The following is a 25,151-nucleotide window of genomic DNA, read 5'->3' on the forward strand; positions in this document are numbered from 1 at the left end:
TCATACACAGTTGTGATATTCTGTATTTTGAGCAGACTGATCACAAATAAGATCTCAAGGTCTTTCAAGAGAATTAAATGAAAGACAACAGGGATTTGTCAAGAGTGCAGCACATACTGTTGATCTGATTTGACCCAATGTTTCGTTACACGGTCTTTGCTGACACCTGTTGGTTTATGTTTTGTTTTCCTTTTTTTTTTCCTTTTTAAGAGAAGCATCTCTAATTTTAGAAACCACTTGACAATTATTTGGCTTTAGAAATGGCTTAATTACTAAGACCATCTCATGGAAATTCTCAGTTTTTAAAAAATATACATATGCATATATATGTATCAATACTAAGCAGATAATTCAACCAAGCACCTGCACTACAAGCAACTAAACCTCAGCAGAAAGCAAGACCCCCTTACCCAAGATGAGACAAGAAACACAATGATTAAAAGATTGCAAAAGAAAACAGGAAACTCAAAAAAGCTCAAAAGTTTAACAGCGGAACAAATTTAAATGAAGATTATGAATACAATTCTATATAGCTACAACTATATAGCTATATAGCTACAACTACCTTATCTCTAAATTTCATAGTAGAGATGAATTATGAAAAGGGATCTGGAAGAAAGAGCAGTTCTGATTATTCCAACTATTATGGAAAAAAAAAAGTTGTTAAGGTGGTGAGGCAGTGCTACAGTTTCAAAAGGTTAAAAATCCATGCCAAAACCAACTGACATACCAGATTAACAGTTAAAGCACACCAGCTTTTGTAGTCACGGACAAAAAAAACAGTGATGTGTCATGCAAACAGGATTTACTTACTTTTAACTGAAAAGGACCCCTTTTCTCCAGCCTAAATATTCCCAGCTCCTTAAGAAGTTCCTCACAAGACTTCTCTTCCTCACAGACCTGTGAACATCTGTGTAGCACAGTTGGTCACTACCTACCTCCTTCTGGACTACAGCACATCTCTGCTCCCTGTCCCTGTCTACCAGCTCAGGAGGTTGGTTGTCCTGACAATAACCAGTTTTACTGTTGAACACTGAAATTAAGCTGTGAAACACACCTGCCTTTTCCTCATCTTTGATGACTGTTTTCACCCCTAGCATTCAATAAAGAACGTCGTTTTTACCTTTATCCTTTTTTAATTAAAATGTTTATAAAACACTTGTTATTATTCTTAACAGAAGCAGCCAAACTAACTTCTAATGGAGCTTCTGCCTCTCTAATTTTCTTTCTGCATGACCTAACAACATCCTTTAATACTTCCTGAGTTGCCCACTCCTTTTTCAACCTTCTTTTTTTTCTCCTCTGAGCTCCCGTGAAAACTCCCTGCTGTGCCAGGCCACTCTCCTTTCCTACTGGCTTCTCTTTCAGCACATAGGGATGGCCTGCTCCTGCACCTGCAAGATTTATTTCTTGATGTCCACCCTCCTGGACCACTTTGTTTTTAAGGACTGCTTCTCAGGGAACTTTCTGAGTTAATGCCATAAATAGGACAAAGTACAGCCTCTGGAAATACAGGGTAGAAATTTTGTGGAGGTCCCTCCTTACTTCACCAAAGATTGAAAACTTTATAATTTTGTGGTTGCTGTGCTCAAGATGACCCCCATATCTCCCAGCAGCTCCTCTCTGTTTGCAAACAGCAGGTCTAGCAGAGCCCCACCCATGGCAGGCTCACTCACCATCTGTGGCAAGAAGCTCTCCTCTATACACTCCAAGAACCTCTACACTGCCTCTTTTCCACCGTGTTGAGTTCCCAGCAGATACCTGGCAGGTTAAATGTCCTACAGGAACAAGGGCTGGCAATCTTGAAACATCCTCCAGCTGCCTATACAATAATTCATCCATCTCGCCATCCTGGTTGGGTGGTCTGTAGGAGACTCCCACCAGGATGTCAGCCTTGACGGCCTTTCTCTGATTCTTACCCATGGCACTTGATCTTACTGTCATTAATTTCAAGTCCCATGGTGTCCAGATCCTCCCTAACATACAGAGCCGCCCCTCCACTCTTCTCCCTCTCCTGTCTCTTGTGAAGAGCTTGTAGCCATCCACTGCAGTGCTCCAGTCCTGCAAGTCATCCCACCACATTTCTGTGATGGTGACTCTGCCATCGCTTTCCTGCTGTGCCGTGGCTTCCAGCCCCTTGTTTGTAACCCACACTGCAAGCATCAGTGTCCACGCACTTCTGACTGTGGCTTACCACCCTTGGGCTCACCTCTGGAGTGCCTGGTTTCATCCCCTTCCTCCTTCAAACCGAGTTTAAAGCGTTCTCAGTCAGCCCTGCCAACTCATGGGCTAGAATCCTTTTGCCCTTGTTGAACAGATGGAGCCCATCTGACTCAAGCAGGCCTAGTGCTGTGAAAATTGCCCATGGTAGAAAAACCAAAATTCCTCTGATGGCACCAGCCCTTAAGCAGCCATTCTGTGATAATGTGGGTTTTCCTATTCCTTTTTTCATCCCTGCTCCTGAAGGAACTGAGCAGAACCACACCTGTGCTCCTGCCCCATCAACCAATCAATCCAGAGCCCTGATGTCCTTTCAAATGACCTGGTACCCTTCTTGTCATCACTGCCAACCTGGATGAGCAGCAGCGGGTAATAATCAGAGGGATGAATTAGTTCAGGGAATCTCCTGCTGATATCCCACACCTGGGCCCCAGGAAAGCAGCAGACTTCCCTGTGGAATGGGTCTGGGTGACATACAGGGCCCTCAGCTCCCCTTAGGTGATGAACTTTTCACACTACCCTTCTTCTATTCTTAATTTCCTGAGGTTGTGATCCATCTGACAGACAAAGTGCACCTGGGACACTCTCCAGATGTTTTTATTAACCATCATGTGCCTGAGTCTCTGGACCCAGGGCCTTGTACCTATTCTGTAAGGGCACCTGGGAAAGTGATGGGGGTTAGGAGGGAATTTTGCTACCTCTCTGAGTAGGTACCCATTTCCATTCCCCCCGCCAGCTAGGTCTCCTCCTTCTGCCTGATGGTAAGAGGGACGGTGTAGCATTGTGTGTTTTATACAGGTTTTGTTGTAAAGTTGGCTATTTTTTATAAATTGAGAATATGGTTTGACCTTCGGTTCCTGCCATGTTCCTCCCTCATAATGGTGCATCCCTGAGTCGTCTGTCCCTCGTTTTCCTGCCAGTGACCTGTCTGTCAAGGTAACCGATCCCCTAGTCCATCCCTTTATGTCCTCGTAAGTTTATCTCCTCCCTCCTGGCGCTGCCCAGTTTCCCTGTCCATCTATAAACACCCCCCCCCCCCCCCCCTTTATTTCGATAAACTTCTATGTCAGTTATCCCTTATTTAAGATATGATTCGCCTCCTGAGCCTTTTCCCTCCCCCATGCAATACTTACTGGTTCAGTTTGCCCTTCGCTCCTCCCCTGGGCTTCGATTATTGGTTCCCTCGTGTCTCTTCCTGTCACGCCCATTCCCTTTATCAGTGCCTTCCCAAACGCTTATTTCTCGGACATAGTCACTGGCCCCGCCTGGGATGATAAAGCGCCTTGGCACCGATATGAGTGTCCGCTCTCTCCTTCCTTCGCCTAGTGCTTCGTAGTCCCGCTCTCGCCTGCGCCACCCACGCCGCAGACAGCACCACTACCCGGTGTTCTTGCGAAGAACCTGGGAGTGGCGGAATCCGTGGTCTCCTCCGGCCACTCCGGGAGCGGCTAGCTGGCATTCGTCCAGCTCCTGTGGCTGCGGGACGAGGCTATGGGACGGGGCTCCTCTGACTCCTGCCAAGCTTCTCTCAGGTTGCAAGGCTGTAACTCCACAAGTCGATTTCTCTTTTTGCTCTCCCTAATACTCCTTAGCCTTTCTACCTCTTGCTTAAGCTCTGCTACCTGACAGAGCAGATCATTCACCAGCTCACACCACGCACAGGTGCCTTTAGCACTGTGCTCTGATACTGCCCCAGGCTTGGCGGGTTCTCTTTGGGCTTAGCACAGTTTCGCTGGCAGCAGCAGCAGCAGCAGGCTTTTGACCATTCGTAAACCACTGCTTGGAAAAAAAACCAACCCACGACCAACCAAAGGACACAACCCATCACCCAGAGCCTGTCTGCACCCATTGTGCTACCCCTGCTCAGGAGAACTGCCCACGAACTGCAGTGCCACGCCTTCAGTGGCATGCTACACCCATTTGTCCCTAAAGCCTCTTCTAAATTGCCTGCAAGTTGTCTGGAGATCATCCCTGGAGCTCGACTGAACGCTCCTTTTAATAGTCAGCCAAACAATCTTGGTTTTGCTAAGGAGAAGTAGGGCTTCTTCTGCTATTTCTGCTGCTTAGAAATATTTTCCCAACACGGTACTCTTAAAATTATGACTTGAAATGCAAGATCGAGAGCATCTGCACTCCTGAATATTGCAAAGCATCCAAAAATAAGTTGCTATGATCTAAGGATGTTATGTGTTACTGAATGTATCCTTTTTCTCCACAAAAATGCAGCCATATTTCCAACAAAATATTAAATATCTCTAGGGTTACAGGCTATTTTTATGTCAAAAATTACTAGCAGTTCATTTAATATTGCAACCAAATAAATGCAACTTTCTCGACTAACTAACAAAATCCTCATTTGGTTTCCTGTGAAGATGGAAAGGTAAGCCCAAGAAACTGAAACTAGAAGAATATACTGACTACTTTGCCAAAGAGAATAACTTTCTAAAAGACAGCTGAAGAAAATAAAAAATATATTTTAATTCTTAGGCTGACTGTGAACTGACATCTGATTTGTCTTACAGAAAGGTAAGTGAATATCATATTACAGATTTACTTTGAAATTACTCAGTCATACAGTATGTGTATAAAGGAAGATTTACTCCAGAAAGAAATATTAATTACATACTTTATTAATTTCCAGTTTTAGCTTACTGATGGAGAACTGATAAAACCTGACTTGCAACTCAGTATGCAACTTGGTAACTTCCAGAAGGTGAATTCAACCTACCTGCTGTGAAAATTATTTTAATTTTATTTACCTACAACCATATACATCTGGAAGTATTTTTTGCATACTAGACCAACCAAGAGCACTGAACTATGCTGATATCTGCAAGAATTTATCAGACCTTTTATTTCATGTTTAATCCTTATGTAGTCCTAGCAAAGTAGCATCCAACGGTCCCTGACATTCCCTAAACACTTCAAAAAGAAGTGATGTGACACTGTAAACTTAACAGTAGATTGCAATTCAGGACAAACAAGGGCTCTGTTCCTGGCTGACAACTGTGAGTATAAACTGATGTTATCAAACAAGCTGTTTCCTTTCCTACTACTATAAACTGGTTTCAAGGCACACAACCCTCTTAACATGCACTTTTGTGAAATACAGTAGAATTGAGTAATGGCATACGTACTATCAGGTAATACCTTTTGAAGTGCATCATGACACATGTCTTGAAATATGAGTTGGTGGAAGGCAATATGAACTTGGAAACTGAAACTTTCATAGTGGATGGCGCAGGCGAGAGCGGGACTACGAAGCACTGGGCGAAGGAAGGAGAGAGCGGACACTCAGAATAAGCTGAGTTAGAAGGGATTCATGAGGATCAATGAATCCAGCTCCTGTTCCTGCACTGGACAGCCCAAAGATTCACACCATGTCCCCAAGTGTTGTCCAAATGCTTCTTGAACACGGACAGCCTAGGTGCTGTGACCACTTCCCTGTTCCCTGGGAATCTGTTTCAGTGTTCAATGGCATCTGTGTGAAGAAATTTTTCCTTATTTTTAACCTGCACCTTCCTTCATGATAGCTTCATGTTGCTATCTTGTGTCCTGTCACTGGTACACAAGAATGAAGAGGTCAGTTCTCACCCTTCTGCTTCCCCCTGTGAGGATGCTGAGGACGTGACAAGGTCGTCCCTCAGTCTCCTCCAGGCCAAACAGACCAAGTGATCTCAGCCACTTCTCATAAGGCTTCCCCTCCAGATTCTTCACCATCCTCATGGCCCTCCTTCACATTGCTAATAGCTTAAATATCTTTTTGATATTATGGTGCCCAAAACTGCACACAGTACTCAAGGTGAGACACCCCAGAGCAGGGCAATCCCCTCCCCTGACTGGCTGGCACTGATGGGCCTGATGCCCCCAGCTGCCAGAGCACATTGTTTACTGATATGCAGCATTGCACTAGCAAAAAACCCCAAGTCCCTCTCCACAGCACTGCTTCCCAGCCTTTTGTTCCCTAGTCTGTACACACAACCAGGTTTTTCCCACTGAACTGAATAACAGAGGAATTTGGGAAGAGGTGACAGGATCCATACCAACAGGAGCACCTAAAAAAGGCACGACTTTGATATTTAAAGCAGATACACTGTAAAGGAAAGAAACTCTCACTGAAGGATGAGCTTATTCTGATTTCTTAAAGACCTAAGTATTTTTGAACCTGAAGTGTGCAGACCTTTACACGTTTTTCTAGTAAAGACATGGATTGCTAAGTAGTCCTGGGTTTGCTTTCCTAGTTGCTTTCTCTTGTGTGCTTACCCTCAGGTTAGAAAGCACTATTCTAAAGAACACATACTGAAAGCTACATAAGAACATCAGTCCTGATCAAACCTACAAACTCCCTGTAGAGTTTTAGAGCTAGGTGTTGAGACATGCAGTTTTTAAATGGTCTCAGAGCAGGAGCTTGAAACTACTTTTCCCATAATTAAAGCTAAGGTCAAAACCTGACAGCATGTAGAAAGCACAGCTGTTTGGTACCAAAAATGGAAAGAACACAGTTGCATACGATGAGCTTTCAAACTTTTCACAGAGCTTAAATATTATCCTGAAGTGGCATAAAAGTAGGCCAACATTGCCTAGAGCAATTAATTCTGTTGAATTTAACTATGGAGCAAGACATTAAAACAGTTGTTCTTTCTTCTCTTGGTCTATGTCACATTCTGACTGTACAGTCTTGACATTCAGTATCCTTCCCAGAGATTAAGGTAACAGCTACAGAAGATTTGTGCTGCTGCTTCTAAAGTTTTCATACAAACGTCACAAAATTTAAGTGAATCATTACTTATGACCACCTTATAAAACTTGAAAATCAGCAACATTTTCTCCCCTAGAAGTCAGCTTCACAGTCATACTGTAAGTCTAGCTCCATCTACCCATGGTTACCTCTTGCACTTCACCAGAGTGACTTTCATCTAGGATCTCCTTTACCCCCAGAAGCTGCACCACTAGAGCAGGCAGATAGACCTGTAGCTATTATAAGAGTTAGGATGTTCCTGCTTGAAGGCACTCTGCATTTTTTTAGCTGACCAGCCTGATATAACTAGTTGCTGACCAGCAACTCAACAAATTATTTCAAGACTGACATAACTGATACAGCTTCCCTGACAATATCAGTGCTCTGCTAAGCATTAATAAAAATATCCCCAGAGAAATTAAATGTATAGGTATCTCGTTGAAAATACAGAAAGCATAGAAGTCTTTATCATGCAAAAGCTGAAAATGCTGTGAAAGAACAAGCTCTTCCGGAGTTCTACAATTGAAAATAAACATATTTTAGAAGAGATGCTTGATCAAGGCAGTAAATCTACATATCTGTTTTTCAAAAAACTCATGCTGAAAACATAGGAAAATACTTCATCTTTCATGGAGACTTTTAAGATCACTAATGGAAAGTCAACCTAAACATTCACAAGAGAAAGGTGCACCAACTTGTTTCATCACACATACTGACTTAGTGTTCTGCCTAAGCACTACTTAAATATGTATTTATTTTGGTCACATAGTTGTCAAAAAACATTTTCTTCACCACTCCTTGAATAAAAAACAAGTCAACTAGCTACCATTTTATTCCTTGTTGTAAAATGTTTGCTTGATTTTGGAGTTTGCTCATTCTTTTTTATGGAAGCAATAAGTTCAGTGATAATTCAACTTCATTCTGCTGTGCAATAAATTTTGTGTTTTTTCCAAGCCACAAAAAAGAAAAAGAAAGAAATTGATACATACAGGTAGATTAGCTGTAGCTTTAATTTCAGCTACATGAAAATGGCGGGTACAAAAGTTAAGAACTGAGAGAATAAACCTTTGCATGTAAACTAGAATGGCAAGGATGGTTCTAATTGAACTAAAGCTGCTGAAGGTTTTATTTTTAAAAAGCTTATGATGAACTCATTGAAACACTCCCCCTACTCCAGTTTTTGTCTTCTTTTTAACAATTAGTACCATTCTTTGAATTGCAGCAACTTACAAGTGCTTTATAAACAACCATCTGCCTTATTGTATCTTTTCCGCTTTTCACTGTTTATCAATTTAAAAATGTAAAACACATTTATCAACAACGTAACAAACTCCCATCTGGGTTTATGAGATGCTCATCATTTCTTTCAAAAATCATGCTAACAATAATTATAAAACTATCTCTGAACCTTTCGAGAACTGTCATGTTACTCTGATGAACCAACATACTGCCAATTGCTGCCTGCAAACTAGAAGAGTTCACTGAAGCACATCTGACATAATCATGCCACTAAAAAGTCTTCACAAACACCAGATTTTGAAAGCTGATTTAGCATATGCAAATGAATATACTGCATGTAATGAAGATTCATATTTAAATTTCCGTAGGTACTGTTAAGTAGTCCTGAATCCTAGCTGTCCATTTACTTCACTCAGAAAAAAGAAATGCCGAAAATTAATGAACTGTTAAAAGCTCACATCTTCATAAAATTACAAAGACTGTACACATATTTAATTTAAATTTTTTTCAGCTGCCTGTAACTTTCTCTATTATCAGAAACATTGATTCAAAAATGGGAAAAGACTGGAACTTTCTAGAAACGTATTACTTAGAGCTTAGGAACTACTATTAGAGAGAAATTCCGTATTATGCCCCAATTTTAATTGTTTTACCTGATTTGTTTAAAGTCTTCTTTGCCATTTTTCTATTTCACACTTACCTAGCAAAAATTGAAAATAATCGAAGTAGTATGAAAAAACCCCCTATAACACATAGGGCATGGATTCCTAAAGTACTGCATTTATCACTGCCTTTGCTGTGCATAAAGTGGTAAGGCTCATTTAGGCTCTTCCTTCAGCTGGTACACTCAAGATTCTCTGTTCCACATAGATTCTTCTCTGTGTAGTAAGAAATGAGATCACACCTTCACATATTTAAAAGATCCTGGCTATCTCTCTCATCTGCCTACCTTTATATTTCTGTCCAAACATTGCAGCCATAAATGTTTTTTGTGGCATTGACTCCACATCAAAATTTTGTTAAAGCAAAAAACCTTCTGCAATATTCATTAGTAGATGGGTGTCCTGGTCTGGCAAGAACAGGGGTTTTTTTGGCAAGAACAGAACATTTTTGCAGTAGCCTGGAGGGGGCATGGCTGGAACCCAGACTTTATTCTATACCAGCTCACATCATTGCTGTGCCATCAGGAGGGGACTCTCCTGCTGGGAGAAGGGGTCTCTTCTGGTTAGGGTACCATGGCTGCCAAGGGGTCAGGTCCAGCTACCTAGTGAACATTTTACATGCAAATCATAATACTACTGCTGTTATTCTATATTTAAAAAAACCAAAACAAAACAAAAAACAGCTGTTACTTTTTTGCCTGTCACTATTCAATTTCTTCAATAAACTGTTATATTTTTTCCACTTACATCTACTCATATTAATTTCCCCTTATTGCTTAAGTACCTTATTTTAAGAGTGTCCCTCTTAAATTATCTTAAACCAAGACAATAATAACTAAATCAGCTACATATCTGCTTTTCATTACAACAAAACTGTTCTAAAATAAACTTACTTATATATACACTTATAGACACTAATGACTCTGTCATTTCACTCAAATCTGTCCCAAGAGGGTCTATCAGCAAGAACCTGCATTACCCTCACCTTCAAGGGCAGGTTGTAATAGAGGGTATTTCAAGGACCCCAAAAGGCCATTGGTAGGCTTTTGGGAGAGCTGCTGTGGAGACAGAGGAAGTCAGACAGCTAAGTACCTTGCCTGGTCTCTCAAAGGACCCTTCTGCTGTGGGACTGCTGAGAGTTGAAGAACATCAGGTACCAACCACTACCAAAGGAGTGCACCATTGATAGCAGCACGTCAGCCAGGACTGTGAACCCCAGCCATGAGATGGTCACTGGAGAACCAGTGAGTGGCCAGCAAGGCTCACTCACCCTTCAGTAGTCCCACATGGCCAGTGTGTAAGTGCAGTGGAGACTGACAGTGGACTATCATGGCCTGAAAAAAGTCACACCACCACCGAGCACTGCTGTGCCAGGTGTGCTGGAACTTCAGTATGAGCTGGAACTTCAGTATGGAGTCAAGGCACCAAAATGGTGCCACCACTGACATTGCAAATGTGTTTTTCTCCATATGTTTAGCCATGAGTGCAGGCCACAGTTTGTTGCCATCTAGAAGGGCATAAAGTACACCTGGAACTGGATGTGCAAGGGTTGGAAACCCAGGCCCACTATTTACCTTGGACTGACCCAGACTGCATTGGAAAAGGGTGAGGCTCCAGAACACCTACATTGATGACATCACCACATTGCTGGGGAACACAGCAAAGAAAGTTTGTGAGAAAGGGGAGAACATAATCCAAATCCTTCTGAAGGTTGCTTTTGCTGTGAAGAAAAGTAAGGTCAAGGGACCTGTCCAGGAAATATTTTTTTTGGGAGTAAAATGGCAAGATGGACACCATTGGACTCGAATGGACATGGTCTACCAAGTAGCAGCTATGTCCTTGCCAACCGTCAAGAAGGAAGCACAGGCTAAGAATAGATGCTGTGGGTTTTTGGAGGATGCATATTGCAGATTACAGTCAGATTGTGAGCCCTCTCTAGCATGTGATCTGGAGGAAGGATGATTTTAAGTGGTGTCCTAAATGGCAAGCTTTTTAACAAATCAAACAGGAGATTTTTCATGCAGTAGCTCTAGAGGCAGTAAGAAGAGGAGAGGATGTGAAAAACATGGTCTACACTACAGTCAGGGAGAATGGTCCTTCCTGGAATCTCTGGAAAAGTACCAGAGATGAGGAGGATGAGCCACTGGGGTTCTGGAGCTGGGGATACAAAGGATCTGAGGCCCACTACATTACAACTGAAAAAGATTCTGGCAGCTTATGAAGGGCCTTGAGCTGCTTCAGAAGTGATGAGCACCGAAGCTCAGCTCCTCCTGGCACCCTGACTGCCAGTGCTGGGCTGGATGTTCAAAGGCAAAGTCCCGTCCACACAACATGCCACCAATACTATGTGGAGTAATTGGATAACTCTCATCACACAGAAAGCTTAAACAGCAAATGCCAGTGCCCAGGGATCATGACTCAGCATGAAGGAAAAAATGTGGATTATCATTAGAAGAGGAGGAGGAAGTTACATATGCTGATGAGGCCCCATCATATAATCAGCTGCCAGAAAATCAAAAGGAATATGATCTCTTCACTGATGGCTCCTGCTGTAGGGCTGGGCTACACTGAAAACTGAAAGCAGCTGTACATGGTGAGTCACAGAAGCTACAGAGGGACAAGGTGCATCAGGTCAGGTCGCAGAGCTGAAAGCCACCCAGCTGGCTTTAGATATCGCTGAATGAGAGAAATGGCCAGTGCTGCACCTCTGCACTGACTTGTGGATGGCAGTAAATGCACTACAGGGGTGGCTGGACCAATGGAAAAAGACCAACTGGCAGGTAAATCCATCTGGGCTGAAGAACTGTGGCAAGACATCACTACTCAGGTAGAGAAGCTGGCTGTAAAGGCATTTCATGTATGCAATGCATGCACACAGGAGTCAGGCTACTGAAGAGCATTTCAAGAATGGACAGGTGGATTGGGCTGCCAATTAAAGTGCCTCAGGTGGATCTTGACTGGCAGCATAAGGGTGAATTATTGCTGGTTGGTGGGCCCACGATGGCTCAGGCCAGCAGGGAAGAAATGTAACAATACAGATGAGCTTGGGGCTTAACTATGGGGTGGATGTAACGATGGACACTATCTCCCAGCTGATCCATAACTGTGAAACATGCACTGCGATCAAGCAGGCCAAGCAGGTACAGCCCCTGTGGTGTGGTGGATGATGGTTGAAATACAAATAGCGGAAGGTTTGGCAGGTTAATAATTACATTGCCCTCACCCTAACCCTGTGCCTCACAGGGAGCTGGAATGACAGCTTGGGCCTCAGAAAGCAAATCCTATGGCAACATGGCATCCCAGAAAAAATGGAGTTGTACTGATGAAGTTGTGAAGATGATGTTTTGCCTTTTCTTTTATATACCTCTTATATAACCTTCACGTATGCTCAGTATTTTTAGCACGCATACTTGTAATTCCTTATGTCTGATAACTTAACATAGCCCTAGTATTTTGTTAGGCCAGGAGACCAAACATCCTAGAGGCGTTATAGGAGGAGGCTGGAAAACCCTACACTACTTGGGAAACGAAGGTTTTCTCTAGAACATATCCTGCAAACTAGAAATTTGGCCCATCCAGGGGGGAATTCCTAGAATGGGGGAATATCATGCCATTCATCCAGGCCTTCCATTGGGGCATATTTGTTAGGTATGCTAATTAGTAAAGCCTATAAATTGTATATGCTATCTATAGCATGTGTGCTTTGCGGCACATCCCACCTTGATGAAGTGGTGCACCACAGCATTCTTATTAAACTACCAAGGTAAAAACCCCTTATCCATCAAGTGTGTCTGGCTCTCAATTTTTTAAGACCAGGAGAAGGCATCAGTACAATGAGACTGGTTCCAAAAATAGCCTCACAGACCACATGGCCAGAGAGCACAATATTGAGTGACTGAGTGGGTATCACGCTCCCTGTCATGCACCAGCCTCTGGTGGTTGAATGATGCAGTGGACTGTTAAAACCACATTGAAAGCAATGGGTGGTGGAAACTTCAAACACGGGGATCTACATTTATTTGAAGACTACCTGGTTAGTTAACACTACAGGCTCCAATCTAGCTGGCCCTGCCCAATCAAAACCCCCACATACCAGGGTACAGGGACAGAGTTACATTGTGCATATGAGGAATCTGTTAGGGGTGACAGTTTGGATTAGTTGGCCTCCAACAAAGGCAAACCCATCAGTCAGATTGTTTTTGTTGAAGGACCTGAGTGCATTTCATGGGTAATATAGATGGATGGGGAAATGTGATGTGTAGCTCAAGGAGAGGTGCAATTCTAAATATTTTTTGTGACATTGATTCCACTGTAAAATTTTGCCCAAGCAAAAAGCCTTCTGCAATGTTCATTAGTGGATGGGGGCCCTGATTCTGGTCAGGACAGGGCTCATTTGCACAGCAGAGCAGGGGCATCACTAGGACCCCAAGATTATTCTGTACCTCCCACAAACAGGGAAGGGCTCACTTCTGGAGCAAGGGAGCCTGGCTGCATGGATCAGACCTCCATGGTGAGTCTTTTGCATGGAAATACTCTTTTGCTTTTGTACACTCTTTGCTATTAATATTTTTGCTGTTTCTGCTGATTTTCTTATCTCACAGCTGTTTCCAGCAAATTGTTCTTATATCAACCCATCATATTTACTTTTTTTGCCCCCAATGCTCTCCATCCTATCACAGGGGAAGAGAGGGAGGGGGAAGGAAGGAAGCAGCACACGGTTTGGAGTGCCTCAGTGGAACGACGGAATTGAAGAGTACCACTCCTAAACCACCAAAATGGGGCATAACTTGCAGAGAAACAGCACTATCAGAGGAGATCACACAAACCAGAAATTAACCGCTTTCAGAAATCAGGACAGGGGAGATATTTGAATTAGATGCTTTCACTCTGCCTCTGAAACAGGAGTTTTAGAAAACCTTTTTACTACCTCCATGGAAGTTCATCCTTATTTGGCCGTAGAACAAGACACTGAAAAAATTCAATTCACAGACACCCGTTAAGTATTTGGTATCTCATCTCTGAACAGCAAAACCTCTTCAACAGGCCAAGCCAAGCAGGCATTCCACAAAGGCAAATGTTCATTAATCCAACAATACACTACATCACTATAAATTTATTTCATTGACTCAGTAAGAGTTTTTCTAAATACTAAATAACTAAGAGCAAATACGTTTTAAGAAGTCGAGGTACAGACGCAATTTTGCTCGATCACAGTGTGAAGCATGTACTTTATATCAAAGTGTTGCTAGCCAGAGAAAATCTGGAATGTTCAATGACAAATTGCAAAGAAACTGAAACTAAGAGTGTAAGGATTTCTACTAATAATCTGCACATTTTATTTGAAACTTGATCCTGAAGCCCTTATTCATAAGATCAGACCTATTGAGTTTATTCACATGAGCTTTGGCTGCAAGATTGGACCTTAAGTACTATCAGGTGCACGTGCAGCCTATCATCAGATTTTGGGTTATTCATGCAAGAAGCTACTCTTTCAAATGCAGACTACTTAATGCTTCCTTCTTCATTAACTTACATGTCCTCTTCTGCTGCTCTATGCTTTCATTTGTGCTATGTAAATAGCCTCTCAGTCATCAAAAAAAAAATAATGATCTTTGCAACCAAGGAGGAAATTAGTAGCAGGTGAACACTTATTTTTTAAATCATGTTGAGACCAAGCTGTTCTTTAACTTAAAGGAGATCTTGAAATAAAAATCCAATTTTACTCCTAGCCATCTGAATTATGGGTGTCAAGGTCATAATTTTACATACTTATCACATGCACACTAATCAAATATTAACCTTGATGGCAATCTACTTTGTGATGAGCTGGATCTAACACTTGTGAACATACTTTAAAGCAGTTTATTTAGTGGAACAAGACTTCTTTGATGACATAAAATTAACTGTATCTTATCATACATGACACCAGGAATTTCTGATTTAAGTGTTCCATTTCTTTGTTTAACGTATCTGTTCTACATAAATATAAAATATTATACTACGGTGAAAGCAAAAAACCATCTCAATTCTTTTGCTACTACCTGCCTACAGGCACGTGGATCCTTTTGCAGGTCAGAACGGCTGCAACTGCAAGACATGGCATTAACTTGAATAGGATCACAGCACAGATATTTATGTTATGGTCCACATTATAATCTACATATTTACAAATCCTCTTTGAATTTTCCAAGACATTGGTAGAGAAGTAAACTATCAGCACAGGTAAAAGTCTCTTCATCAGTGAAGACATTCCCAAAAATATTAATGCCAGTGTTCAATGGCCTCCAAGTAATCAACAAATTATAACTGCCTTTAGGCTGTAAGATACATGCAAAGCAACAGACAATATCCACCTTCTGATGCTGGGATACTCTGGATATTACATGAGTATGAAAGTAGAAAGTCAGCAAAAGCCTGCAATAACTAAACTGTTGCACAAAATTTTTCTCAATCATACTTCAAACTTGCCACAAAGATTAATCATCAGTTCGAAGCAGCTGCAACACTATGTTCTATGCACTTCTGCTGCCATTTTAATTTTTAAAAAGCAAATGGAGAGGCTCTCTACAAAATTCAATGCCACAATAGCAATGACTGAACCAGAATCACAAAATTATTAACAGTTCACTAAATTGTCTATTAACAACACATATCAAAAGGCTGCAGGAAAAAATTGTGTGCCTGAAATAACTGATCAGTGAATGAAGAAAAAAAAGATATAAGGAGAGGAGATGTATGGAAACCACTTTGATTTTTGAAGAACCAATTTCCACACAATCAGAAAAATGGCAGAACATCACAGACAGTGTATTCATGATTTTTATCAGCAAAAAAACCCCATGGATAACCAAACTGAAATTTATTAATGCTCAGAAAAGAGAGAATGATGCTGGTATTATAAGGCCAGGGAGTACACTCACTTCTTAAAATCAATAAAACACATTAAAAACACTCCACAACAAACAAATATATATATACATGTATATTATGTATATGCACAGTAAAAAAAAGCTTTCTTGTGCAGGATATACATGTTCTTTAAAAATTAAAAAACCAGCATGCAATGACTGAGCTAACAATGGAAACACTGAATACATAAAACAATTTTGTTCAGTGACACAAATATAGCTACTTCATTATCTCACTGGATGGCAAGCTACATAACTGAACCCTAAATGCACATTAAAGAACTACAACCAAAGGATGATGTTTCAAAGCAAAGGCCTAAGGCCAGATTTTACTACATCACTTTACAAATTATTTGAGTGACTGCTTCTTAAGCTACCACAGTTTGCTAAACACATCTTCACCTTAGACTACAAAACAGCTTATCAGAGGGTAATACACTACTCCAGTATTATTCAACGTTTGCATCAGTGACCCACTAATGTATGGCACAAAACAAGATTTTATTTATGTGAATAAATGCCAAGGAACAGCACCTCCTGTGTTCCCAAATAACTACATCAAAACCAGACAATGGAGCAACTATAAATTTGTGGCTTGTTCAAACAATTATGTGGTACTGAGCACCTAAAGGAAAAAGACTGAAAGACAAATTAGGGGTTTTTTTCTCTAAAAACACAAAGTAGACAACTTAGAACAATTCCCTGTCAGATATCTGACCTTAAGCCTTCCTTGATCTTTACCTACCAATATAAACAAAGTGCATTTTAAAAGATCATTCAAACTGGAACATGGAGAATGACTATAACTAAGGAAAATGTACAACACAGATCACAGATACAAGACCCCTGGTCCCAGAAAAAGTGCACCAAAAAAAAAAAATCACAAAAAGCTTTTCATACTACTGTGGATTGAAGTACACACACTTTTCAGATGCACAGAATGTGAAATCCGCCATGTATTTCCAAATATGCATAGGAAGGTGTGGTGACACAGGAAGCCCACACTGATCTTTAGAGTCATGTCTTGTCCAACTCACTTATTTGGAAAATGGGAATATTTGAACAGTGCAGACACACAAAAACATCCATACACCAGGCCATGCAACAGTATTTTATCTCAGCAGAAGTGTGTATCAAGACACAGCACTACCCCTTATTTGGAAAAGTATACAAAGCGAAACATGTGAGAAGCACCTGCAGTAGCCCCACTCACTTTCTACTCCCTGCCACAGTTCTTGGCAAGAATGACGAGAATAAGGTAAAAAGCAAGCTTCATCAATCCCTGGCAACAAAGCTCTGGCAGGACAAACAGCTGGGCAGCTGCAGCAGAGAGCCCAGGCTGACAAAAGCTGAGCACGCAAGCAAGGAGCACCCCCAGAGGGCTGGAACACCTCTCCCATGAACCTGGCTGAGTGACTTTGGGCTGCTCAACCCAGAGAACAGACATCACCAGAGAGGCATTACAGCAGCTTCCAGTAAAGGGGCTACAAGAGAGCTGGACAAGGACTACTGACAAGAACATGGAGTGATAGGACAAAGGGCAATAGCTTCAAACCTAGCAAAAGCAGGTAGCTTTAGATTAGATGTTAGGAAGAAATTCTTGACTGTGAGGGTGCTGAGGCGCTGGAAGACTGCCCAGAGAAGCTGGGGATGCCCCAGCCCTTTCAGCCTTCAAGGTCAGGGCTTCAAGTACCCTCATGTAGTAGAAGGTGTCCCTGCCTATGGCAGGGAGTTGGAACCAGATGACATTTAAGGCCCCTTTCGACCTAAACCCATTCCAGGATTGTACGGATAAGGCACTTTTCTTCCTAAGGCACCATGATGCACAAACAAGCCCTGCTTTCCTGCAAATGGCTATATATCTGCCTGCTGATGTAAAGAAGTGAATTGATTTCTTATTGTGTGCATAGCTTTTATTTTACCTATTAAACTGTAACTCAGCCTGTGAATTTTTCATTTTTACCCTTCTGATTCTCGCCCCTATTCCACAGTGAGGAGTGAGCAGGTAGTTATGGGGGGCTGAACTGCCTAGAAAGTACCAGTAGCATCCAAATACACCAACAGATAATGAAGCAATTAATCTTCAGATTTCTGTTTTATTTAGTGGTACTTGGTATCTCCTGGTAACATGAGAAAATCAACCAATGCATTTATCTTCAGCCAAAAAGAAAATTGTCGCACCTTTTTAATCCATGAGGTGACTAAGGTTAAAGAAAATACTGTACTGTATAATCTGACTTACGTAGGTAGATGATATTCTATTATGAAGATATACTAAAGTCAAACAGTAATCTAAATCACCACATAAGCTACATAGCAAACAATAGAAATTACTGTTAGAGCACTAATATGCAGTAAATCCTGAAATACTTTATATTAAATGACTGGAACCTCACTAAAACTTTATTAATGTATGCAAAAATATTGCATCTACAGAGAAACAGAACAAAATCCATAGCACATGAACACACACACACACATATATACATACCCACAAATACATCCACATACACACCTTTATATGTACACATATACACATATATATGCACACATATATTAAATGTGTGCATATATTTAAATGCTACACACAAGGATATACATACATGCATACACACACAAAAATTATGTACCTCTCCGAGGGCTTCATAGCGCTTTTGGTTCCATCTATGCAAATCTTCACGATAATTAAAAACAAATGGCTCCCCAGTTTTAATGTGTCTTAATTGCCCTTCTATAAAAGAAACAAAATCATTATAGTTAATATACTTCTTCATTAAAAGTAAGACACAGTCAATTGCTGAAAATTTTAAATGAAGTCTACATCTAAAAATCCAGCCATTATGAATTCTTCCTCATTTTTGGTTATAGGCTTTTTAACAGAAAACAATTGTAGCATAAAAAATTGCACTCCCATTTTATTGTATATACTGCTAGATTACGCTAAACAGAAATTATGACAGTGAAAATGCACACAGATATCAAATGCCAGAGTACTTCACAAGACATATTTACATCTCAACTGCTATGAATTAACAGTGAAATGTAAACATTAGCAGTTAATATTTGATCTGCAGGTGATTGAATTGTAACTACAAATCTTCTAATTCAAAACTAACTGCATTATAAAGAAATGGAAATACAAAAGGGAGCTGGAAGCTGGTAGTAAGGGAAATATTTATCTTCAAGCTTAACAATTTTCTAAGCTAATCTGAAAAGAACCATGTCTGCAGTTAGGGAAAATATCTTAACCCCAAGATGAAATCAAGTAAGACCTCCTAGATTTAGGGTTCACTGAGACTACAGTAGAATAAAGCAGAATCTTGTTCAGAGCAAAACTACATGCTACTTTTGCTCTCACTGTAACTTCCTGTAGTTGACCTTGTTTATAGCCAAAGTTAACGCCAAACCCAACCACTTGCGAAGACATGGACTGTGTTAAAACAATGATAATAATAAAAAGGCAACCAGTAGGAAGCCAACTACAAGAACAAATATTTTACCAACAATGTTTCAGCCTATCAGACAAAACACAAGTTATGATAGAAAACTGCAGTATATCAGTGAAACATTAAAAACAGTGATAGGTGCCAGTAAACTCTCAAAACTGAAACAAAGGTTCCTCTGTATTGTTTCCTCTTGGATAGAAAAAAATTACTTGGTTCATGTATTTACAGAACTTTTACACTTTGATTCCTGATGCTTTAAATAAAATGTTTAAGATCTGATGTCTATGTTATGTTATCTGACGTCTAGTAGTTATGCTTATCTGCTGATTTAACTTTTTTCCAGACCTGCCTTACCTCAAGTACTAGATACCATGGAAGTATTTCTCCACAGTTTCCTACCCCTGTGTTGGGTTCAAACATCCTCCTTCTCATATTTTTCAGAATAACTTTACTTTCAGCTGCTTCTTCTCAGATACATACTCTTCAAATATGGCATTCATGAACATGAAATGACTCTCGCCACAAGTAACAAATTTCAGCTATATTTTTCTTTTGACTTTCTGGAACCCCTGCCTCATTCAGATTTAAATAATCTAACAAAAAACTTCTGTACTTTTCCACCATAAAAAGAAGCATGATTAAGACATAAAAATACACGACTGAACATTTGAATTAAATATATAAAAGCAAAATGGTGACTTTTTTGCTTTGCTGACCCTTAGCATATGTAATAGGTTTTCCTCCATTCTATGGAAGTCACTCAGGCTGTAAGGTTTAGTAATGGAATATTCAGTAAAATAATTCATTCCCCAAAATTTAAATTTCAGCCCTTTTTATCAGCCACATATGAACCATTAACTCTGAAGTCAGTAAGGAAGACAGACACTGTGCAGATCTAAAAATAAGGAGCTGAAAAGTGACAGAGCTGAACTCCTTCCATCAAAGAAAGAGCATCACTTTCATGACACTTTTAGTCTCTAAGTACCTACCTGTGAAAGCCATCAGGGTATTAAAAAGCTAAGTGTTGCATAAATGACTATCATTTAAAGGAAAGCTTTTTTTTTTCCTTTAAAAGTGGAAGATGTGAAACAGGCAGACTTAGAAACTAAAGTTCCTCTGTTCACAGAGCAGGCACTGCAAGGAAGTAAAATTGTAAACATTCCCATTTCTTCTACAGGTTTTAAACAATCTTGAAAGAGTCACTTCTTGCAGTCTGGTATTACTTTAGTTCAGAAGTTAGTTTCTCACCTGGATTTTAAAATTCATGCACTGGAAATTACAAATACTAAGTCATTTAACACAGAGACTGAGCTAGCTGGAAGTACTTGCTTGCAGTTGTCACACACTTGGCTGCAATGTAAAATTATGTTCCATACCAGAAGAGACAGTCTATCATATTGCTTATTCTTCTATCAACATACATAGGTGTTTTCCTATTGGTATTAATGGAATAGCTGGGACAAATTATTATCTAAAAAACAACTTCTTCTGTAGAAATAAAAATTTATCAGGAAATCAAACATTCCTTAAATGAGTGACCAGTCTTTAATTCTGATTTTTAAATGCTACAGAAATTACTTTCAGAATTTTTGTATCAACAACATTTTTGTAACAGAAAACAGGAAGTCATAAAAGTAGGCCCAGTACAACTCCACAACATTGTATGAAATGAGGGATTTTTGTGATAATTGTATGAAATAAAAAACAGGCCTCAGATTTACAAGTCTATCAGCACTAAAGTTTAAAATTTCAATCCTAACAAGAAAGTATGAAATTTTAATAGGGACTTATAAGGTATAATTCAACTTCTGAATAACTGCTCAACATTATTCTACATATGGTCTTTACAAAGCACGTATGACTTACTTTCATTAAAAATGTACTCAAATCCTTCCAAAGTATCAGGAAATTCAAGTGGTGGCTCATCTTTTTTCATTAGTTCATCCAAGTCTATTCTAGACAATAAATCTAAAAAAGGAAAAGAAAAAATACATAACGTATGCTGTGTCTTTTATTTCCTTTGTAAAACTAAAAACATGCATTTGCTGATATTTGTAGATCTTACAGACAGAAGAATATCCCAGTATTACTGAACACAGGACACTGTTATGGAAATCCTGTTCAAGGTTCAAAAGCTGGACTTCACTGCCTGTATACATACTCATTTATTTACTTATTTATTTACCTACCCATTTATCTCTATGTTAATCTAAAAATGTCCAGAGAAAGGGAAGCCACCAAAGACTTAGCGATTTGTTTCAATGATTCATTACCTCAATGTTAGAAAGTAAGTCTCTGAGGTATGCATCATGGTTTTAACATAAAGTTCTCTAGCTTCAGTTTCAAATAATTGATAGCATCTTAAATGCCTTCTTGAGGAGTTCAGATTATCTGAGGACATCATCTCACTGACATTCACCAGATGTGTGACCACACCAGTCTTCAGCCCCTCCTTTGATACCCAGACTGTTAGGCCTAAATCCTTCGCTCAGCCACCCCCTTTAACAGCCCTCAAGGTAGAGAAACTTCCATCCACTTTACAGCAAGCCATGGCATACACATCCTTTCCAGATTAGGACTGTATGGCCTGGTACAGCCTACATACAGTCACCAATTCAAGTACACTAAAATTAGCATAATCTACATTCCTTACCCTAGATTTAAAGATTTACATTTAAGCAGAGGCAGACTTGTGGGGACATCTTTAAATCTACCAAACAATTACTGCTACACAGGCAATAGTGTACAATGATCTCTTCTCAATGCATATCACCCACACAATGCAGTGCTATGTGTCTAACATATTTTCTGATTGTTAATTAAAAAAAAAAAAAACAAACAAGAAACAATTCAGCAGGATTTCACCAAAATACATTTTCCTACTTGTTCATTAGATGAAATTGAAGACCACACAAACATTCTGTTCCAGAGTGCTAAACTGACTTAACTATAATTATTTCATAGATCAAGATACTTGTGTTACCAAGGAAATACATTAAGTATTCCTAATGTTCTAAGTATATGGATTTTTACCTTTATTATTATCTAACGCTGTAGCTCAAGAAAAAGAAAATTGTTTGAAAAGACTAATTTTCTTTAAGTTTCATTCAGCATTAACTATGTTTCCATCTCTGTATTACTTAAAATTATTATTTTTATATTTTGTACCACTATTTTTGCTTGGTCTTGTTGCCAGTAGGCTACCCACATTACCTCAACTTAGGATTGACACATTCAACACTTTGGAATTTCTACTGTTTAAAATGTACTGAAAATTATCTTTAACATTCTTGAGAGTTCCTTGACCTGCACTTCTGCAACTCTTCATTTTACTTTTATTCCAGCACCCATGACTGTCACCAGCTCTTCCTTCTGAGGGATTCCACTGGGCAAAGCTGGAGGACCAAAAGCCATCTGGTATGGTTGTTGAAATTCAACATCTCTCCAACAAGTATTATGGCTTCTCAATATCTCTGTAGCATCTAAATAGATACTGATTGGATGATTCTAAATCTGTCTTTGTCAGCCACAGCTCACTTTTACATCACATCTGTTTAACAGCAAGTCCCCTGAAATCCAATTCATGCAAGCAATTACGTGTTTGCTCTCGTACACTGTCCTTTGGAAGTTCTGCAGAAGTTCCTTTGGTTCTCAACCAAATGATTTGGAAAAAGAAAAGAATTTTGTCAAAGTCTCCCACAACAGGATGTAAAAAATGTGTCCTTTCTTCCTTTGTACTTTGACAAGATCAAGGTAGCAAGTCTTTAGCACATGTTTCTCTCCTTGGTGAGGAGACTCCAGTGACACTGCATCCCTAGAATTTAATTTCACTTGAGCTTCCATACCATCTTACCATGATCTATTTTGAGATGTATTTACACAGAAGTGTCACTTACTATACAACAACAACAACAACAAAAAAAAAAAAAAAAAAAAAAAAAAAAAAAAAAAAAATCAATCTCCTGAGTATCAAGGACCATAGTATATAAGGTATATTATTCTTATTCACAATAGGTACAGCTTGTCATGACTTACAGCTTTCATCAGTCACTAAGCAGAACTGCACCTGTTCTGAGCTGAAACCACTGACACGTTCACCTTCTTCTTGTGCAACTTTCCAAATTAAAATTATCTAAAGTGTCTTACAGCTTGGCAATTCTTTCCAAATCTGATCTACCATTCTTACCTAAGGTCTTGGACTTTCTAACTCAATTTGAAATAGTTCAACAGAGTTGAAAACTGAGTGATCTGCAGGAGACCTTCTATAGCTAAATGGATAATCACTCAATCACATCATTAGCACTAATCCTTAAAGATAATTAAATTAATGCCATGTATAAAATGGGAGTTTACTTCCAAAGCTGAACTATAGCTTCCTCAAAAGATACTAACTGGACGGAATTGGCACAAAGTTTTACAAAAGCCCTACATGGTTTTCACCAAATACTTCACAAAAACTCAGTTGCAACTGAAGAAACGCCATCTATCATCACATGTAATGGAACACTGCTTTCTAATAATGCTTTGATAGAAATCCAGGATGTACACTTGAGTGGCAAACTATGCTATTTTTTCTCCTTTGAAAGACAATTTAGAATACAACTGTGTGATGCAAACACTTTAAATCAAGGTTTGGTTAGTTTATTTGTAGGTCTTACCAGCTTCCTGTACTTCCAAAGCTGAATGCCACTATCTAAAATATGCCATTTATGTAAATTATTTTTACCCCTAAGTCATTTAGATGTGTTTATTTTTTAAAACATACAATGGGAACTTTATTAAACCAATATGGATATCAATGTCCTGAAAGCCTTTTCCCTTTTAGCGCTCTAGTCCGAGAGCTTTTTAAAAGCTGTAATATGCTTTTAAAAACAAAAGCATCACGCAAATTAAATCAAAACTTTTGAAAACTAAGAACACAAAAGTCCGTCAACTTTCTAAAAGGACAATGATGAATATTTTAAAAAGCAATGAATAGTTTATTCTGTTACTCCTTACCATATATCATTATGTTTTATACTATTTTATGAAAATATTGATAAATGGACACACTGTTAGACAATAAGCAGCAGCACAGGTGGACTAAGAGTCTCTTCTAGTATTGTAATTCCCAAGCTCTAACTTATAATCATATCATATTATTTTCCTTTCCTAAACAATAATTTCTGAAATGTCAATATATGTAAAAAAAGGCAAAAAAGATTCATACCCTTTAATGCAGTGGTCTTCTCTTTTTCATCTGGACCTCCTTGCTGGAGCTGAGCCATCATTTACCCGAACTGTGAACAAACTCTGAAATACTGAGGTAACTGTAGATTAATATTCAAAGGATGACCTGAAAAAGAACAAGAGTTGGAAATTAATAAATTTACTGAATTCTCCTTCAACAGCTCTTGTCTGCTACTGTTTACATCACCAAAAAATATTCTATTATAAGCCCAAAGTCTGACCAAGTTTGGGCAAAGATTCAAGTTCACAAGAATGAACAATATCTCTCACTAATCCTTAAAGTACTTCTACCTAATCAAAACTACTCCCTTCATGATTCTATGTAGCATCAGTAAACAATAAGCCTTTTACAGAAGTGCAACACCTGCAAGTCAAAAACAGAAGATACAAGAAAAACAAAAGACAATCAACAGAACTTCCACAATCTTTATGGATTTTCTTCCTCAATAACTCCACTTTGTTGTCATTACTATACTACATAGTTTTGTTTTAGTAAAGGTACCTGAAGCTCACAATTTTAAGCCACTTTGATTTCCACAATACATTATTGGTATTGAAATGCATTTGTATTGTAAATGTATTAAAATATAAAGCTACATTTGTCCAGCTACAGAACAAATCTCAGTGTATTCAAGACAAGACTTTACATACAAAATCTATTTCCAAATTTCTCCTTCTGCAGAGAAGGCAAACCAGACATTCAAATCCA

The 25,151-nt window shown here is 39.4% G+C and overlaps 1 protein-coding gene across 3 annotated transcripts in view; it reads right to left on the bottom strand.

The window, feature by feature from the left end:
• Nucleotides 1-25,151, bottom strand: part of FAM172A (family with sequence similarity 172 member A) — a 257,672-nt gene that overhangs the window by 210,977 nt on the left and 21,544 nt on the right. For 2 of the 3 annotated variants that reach the window (XM_054283356.1, XM_054283355.1), the window contains 3 exons: nt 24,423-24,548; nt 21,080-21,181; nt 18,398-18,498 (listed from right to left, as the gene is read on the bottom strand). In XM_054283356.1, coding sequence (XP_054139331.1) covers nt 18,398-18,498; nt 21,080-21,181; nt 24,423-24,483 — 264 coding nt within the window. In that variant the 5' untranslated portion in view covers nt 24,484-24,548. The remainder of the gene's footprint in view (nt 1-18,397; nt 18,499-21,079; nt 21,182-24,422; nt 24,549-25,151) is intronic. The other variant, XM_054283357.1, reaches the window with a different exon arrangement.

The sequence above is a fragment of the Melozone crissalis genome, unplaced genomic scaffold (genome assembly GCF_028551555.1).
Source record: "Melozone crissalis strain CALT ecotype California unplaced genomic scaffold, PUWL_Pcris_2 ptg000036l_1, whole genome shotgun sequence".
In the NCBI taxonomy this organism is placed as follows: Eukaryota; Metazoa; Chordata; class Aves; order Passeriformes; family Passerellidae; genus Melozone; species Melozone crissalis.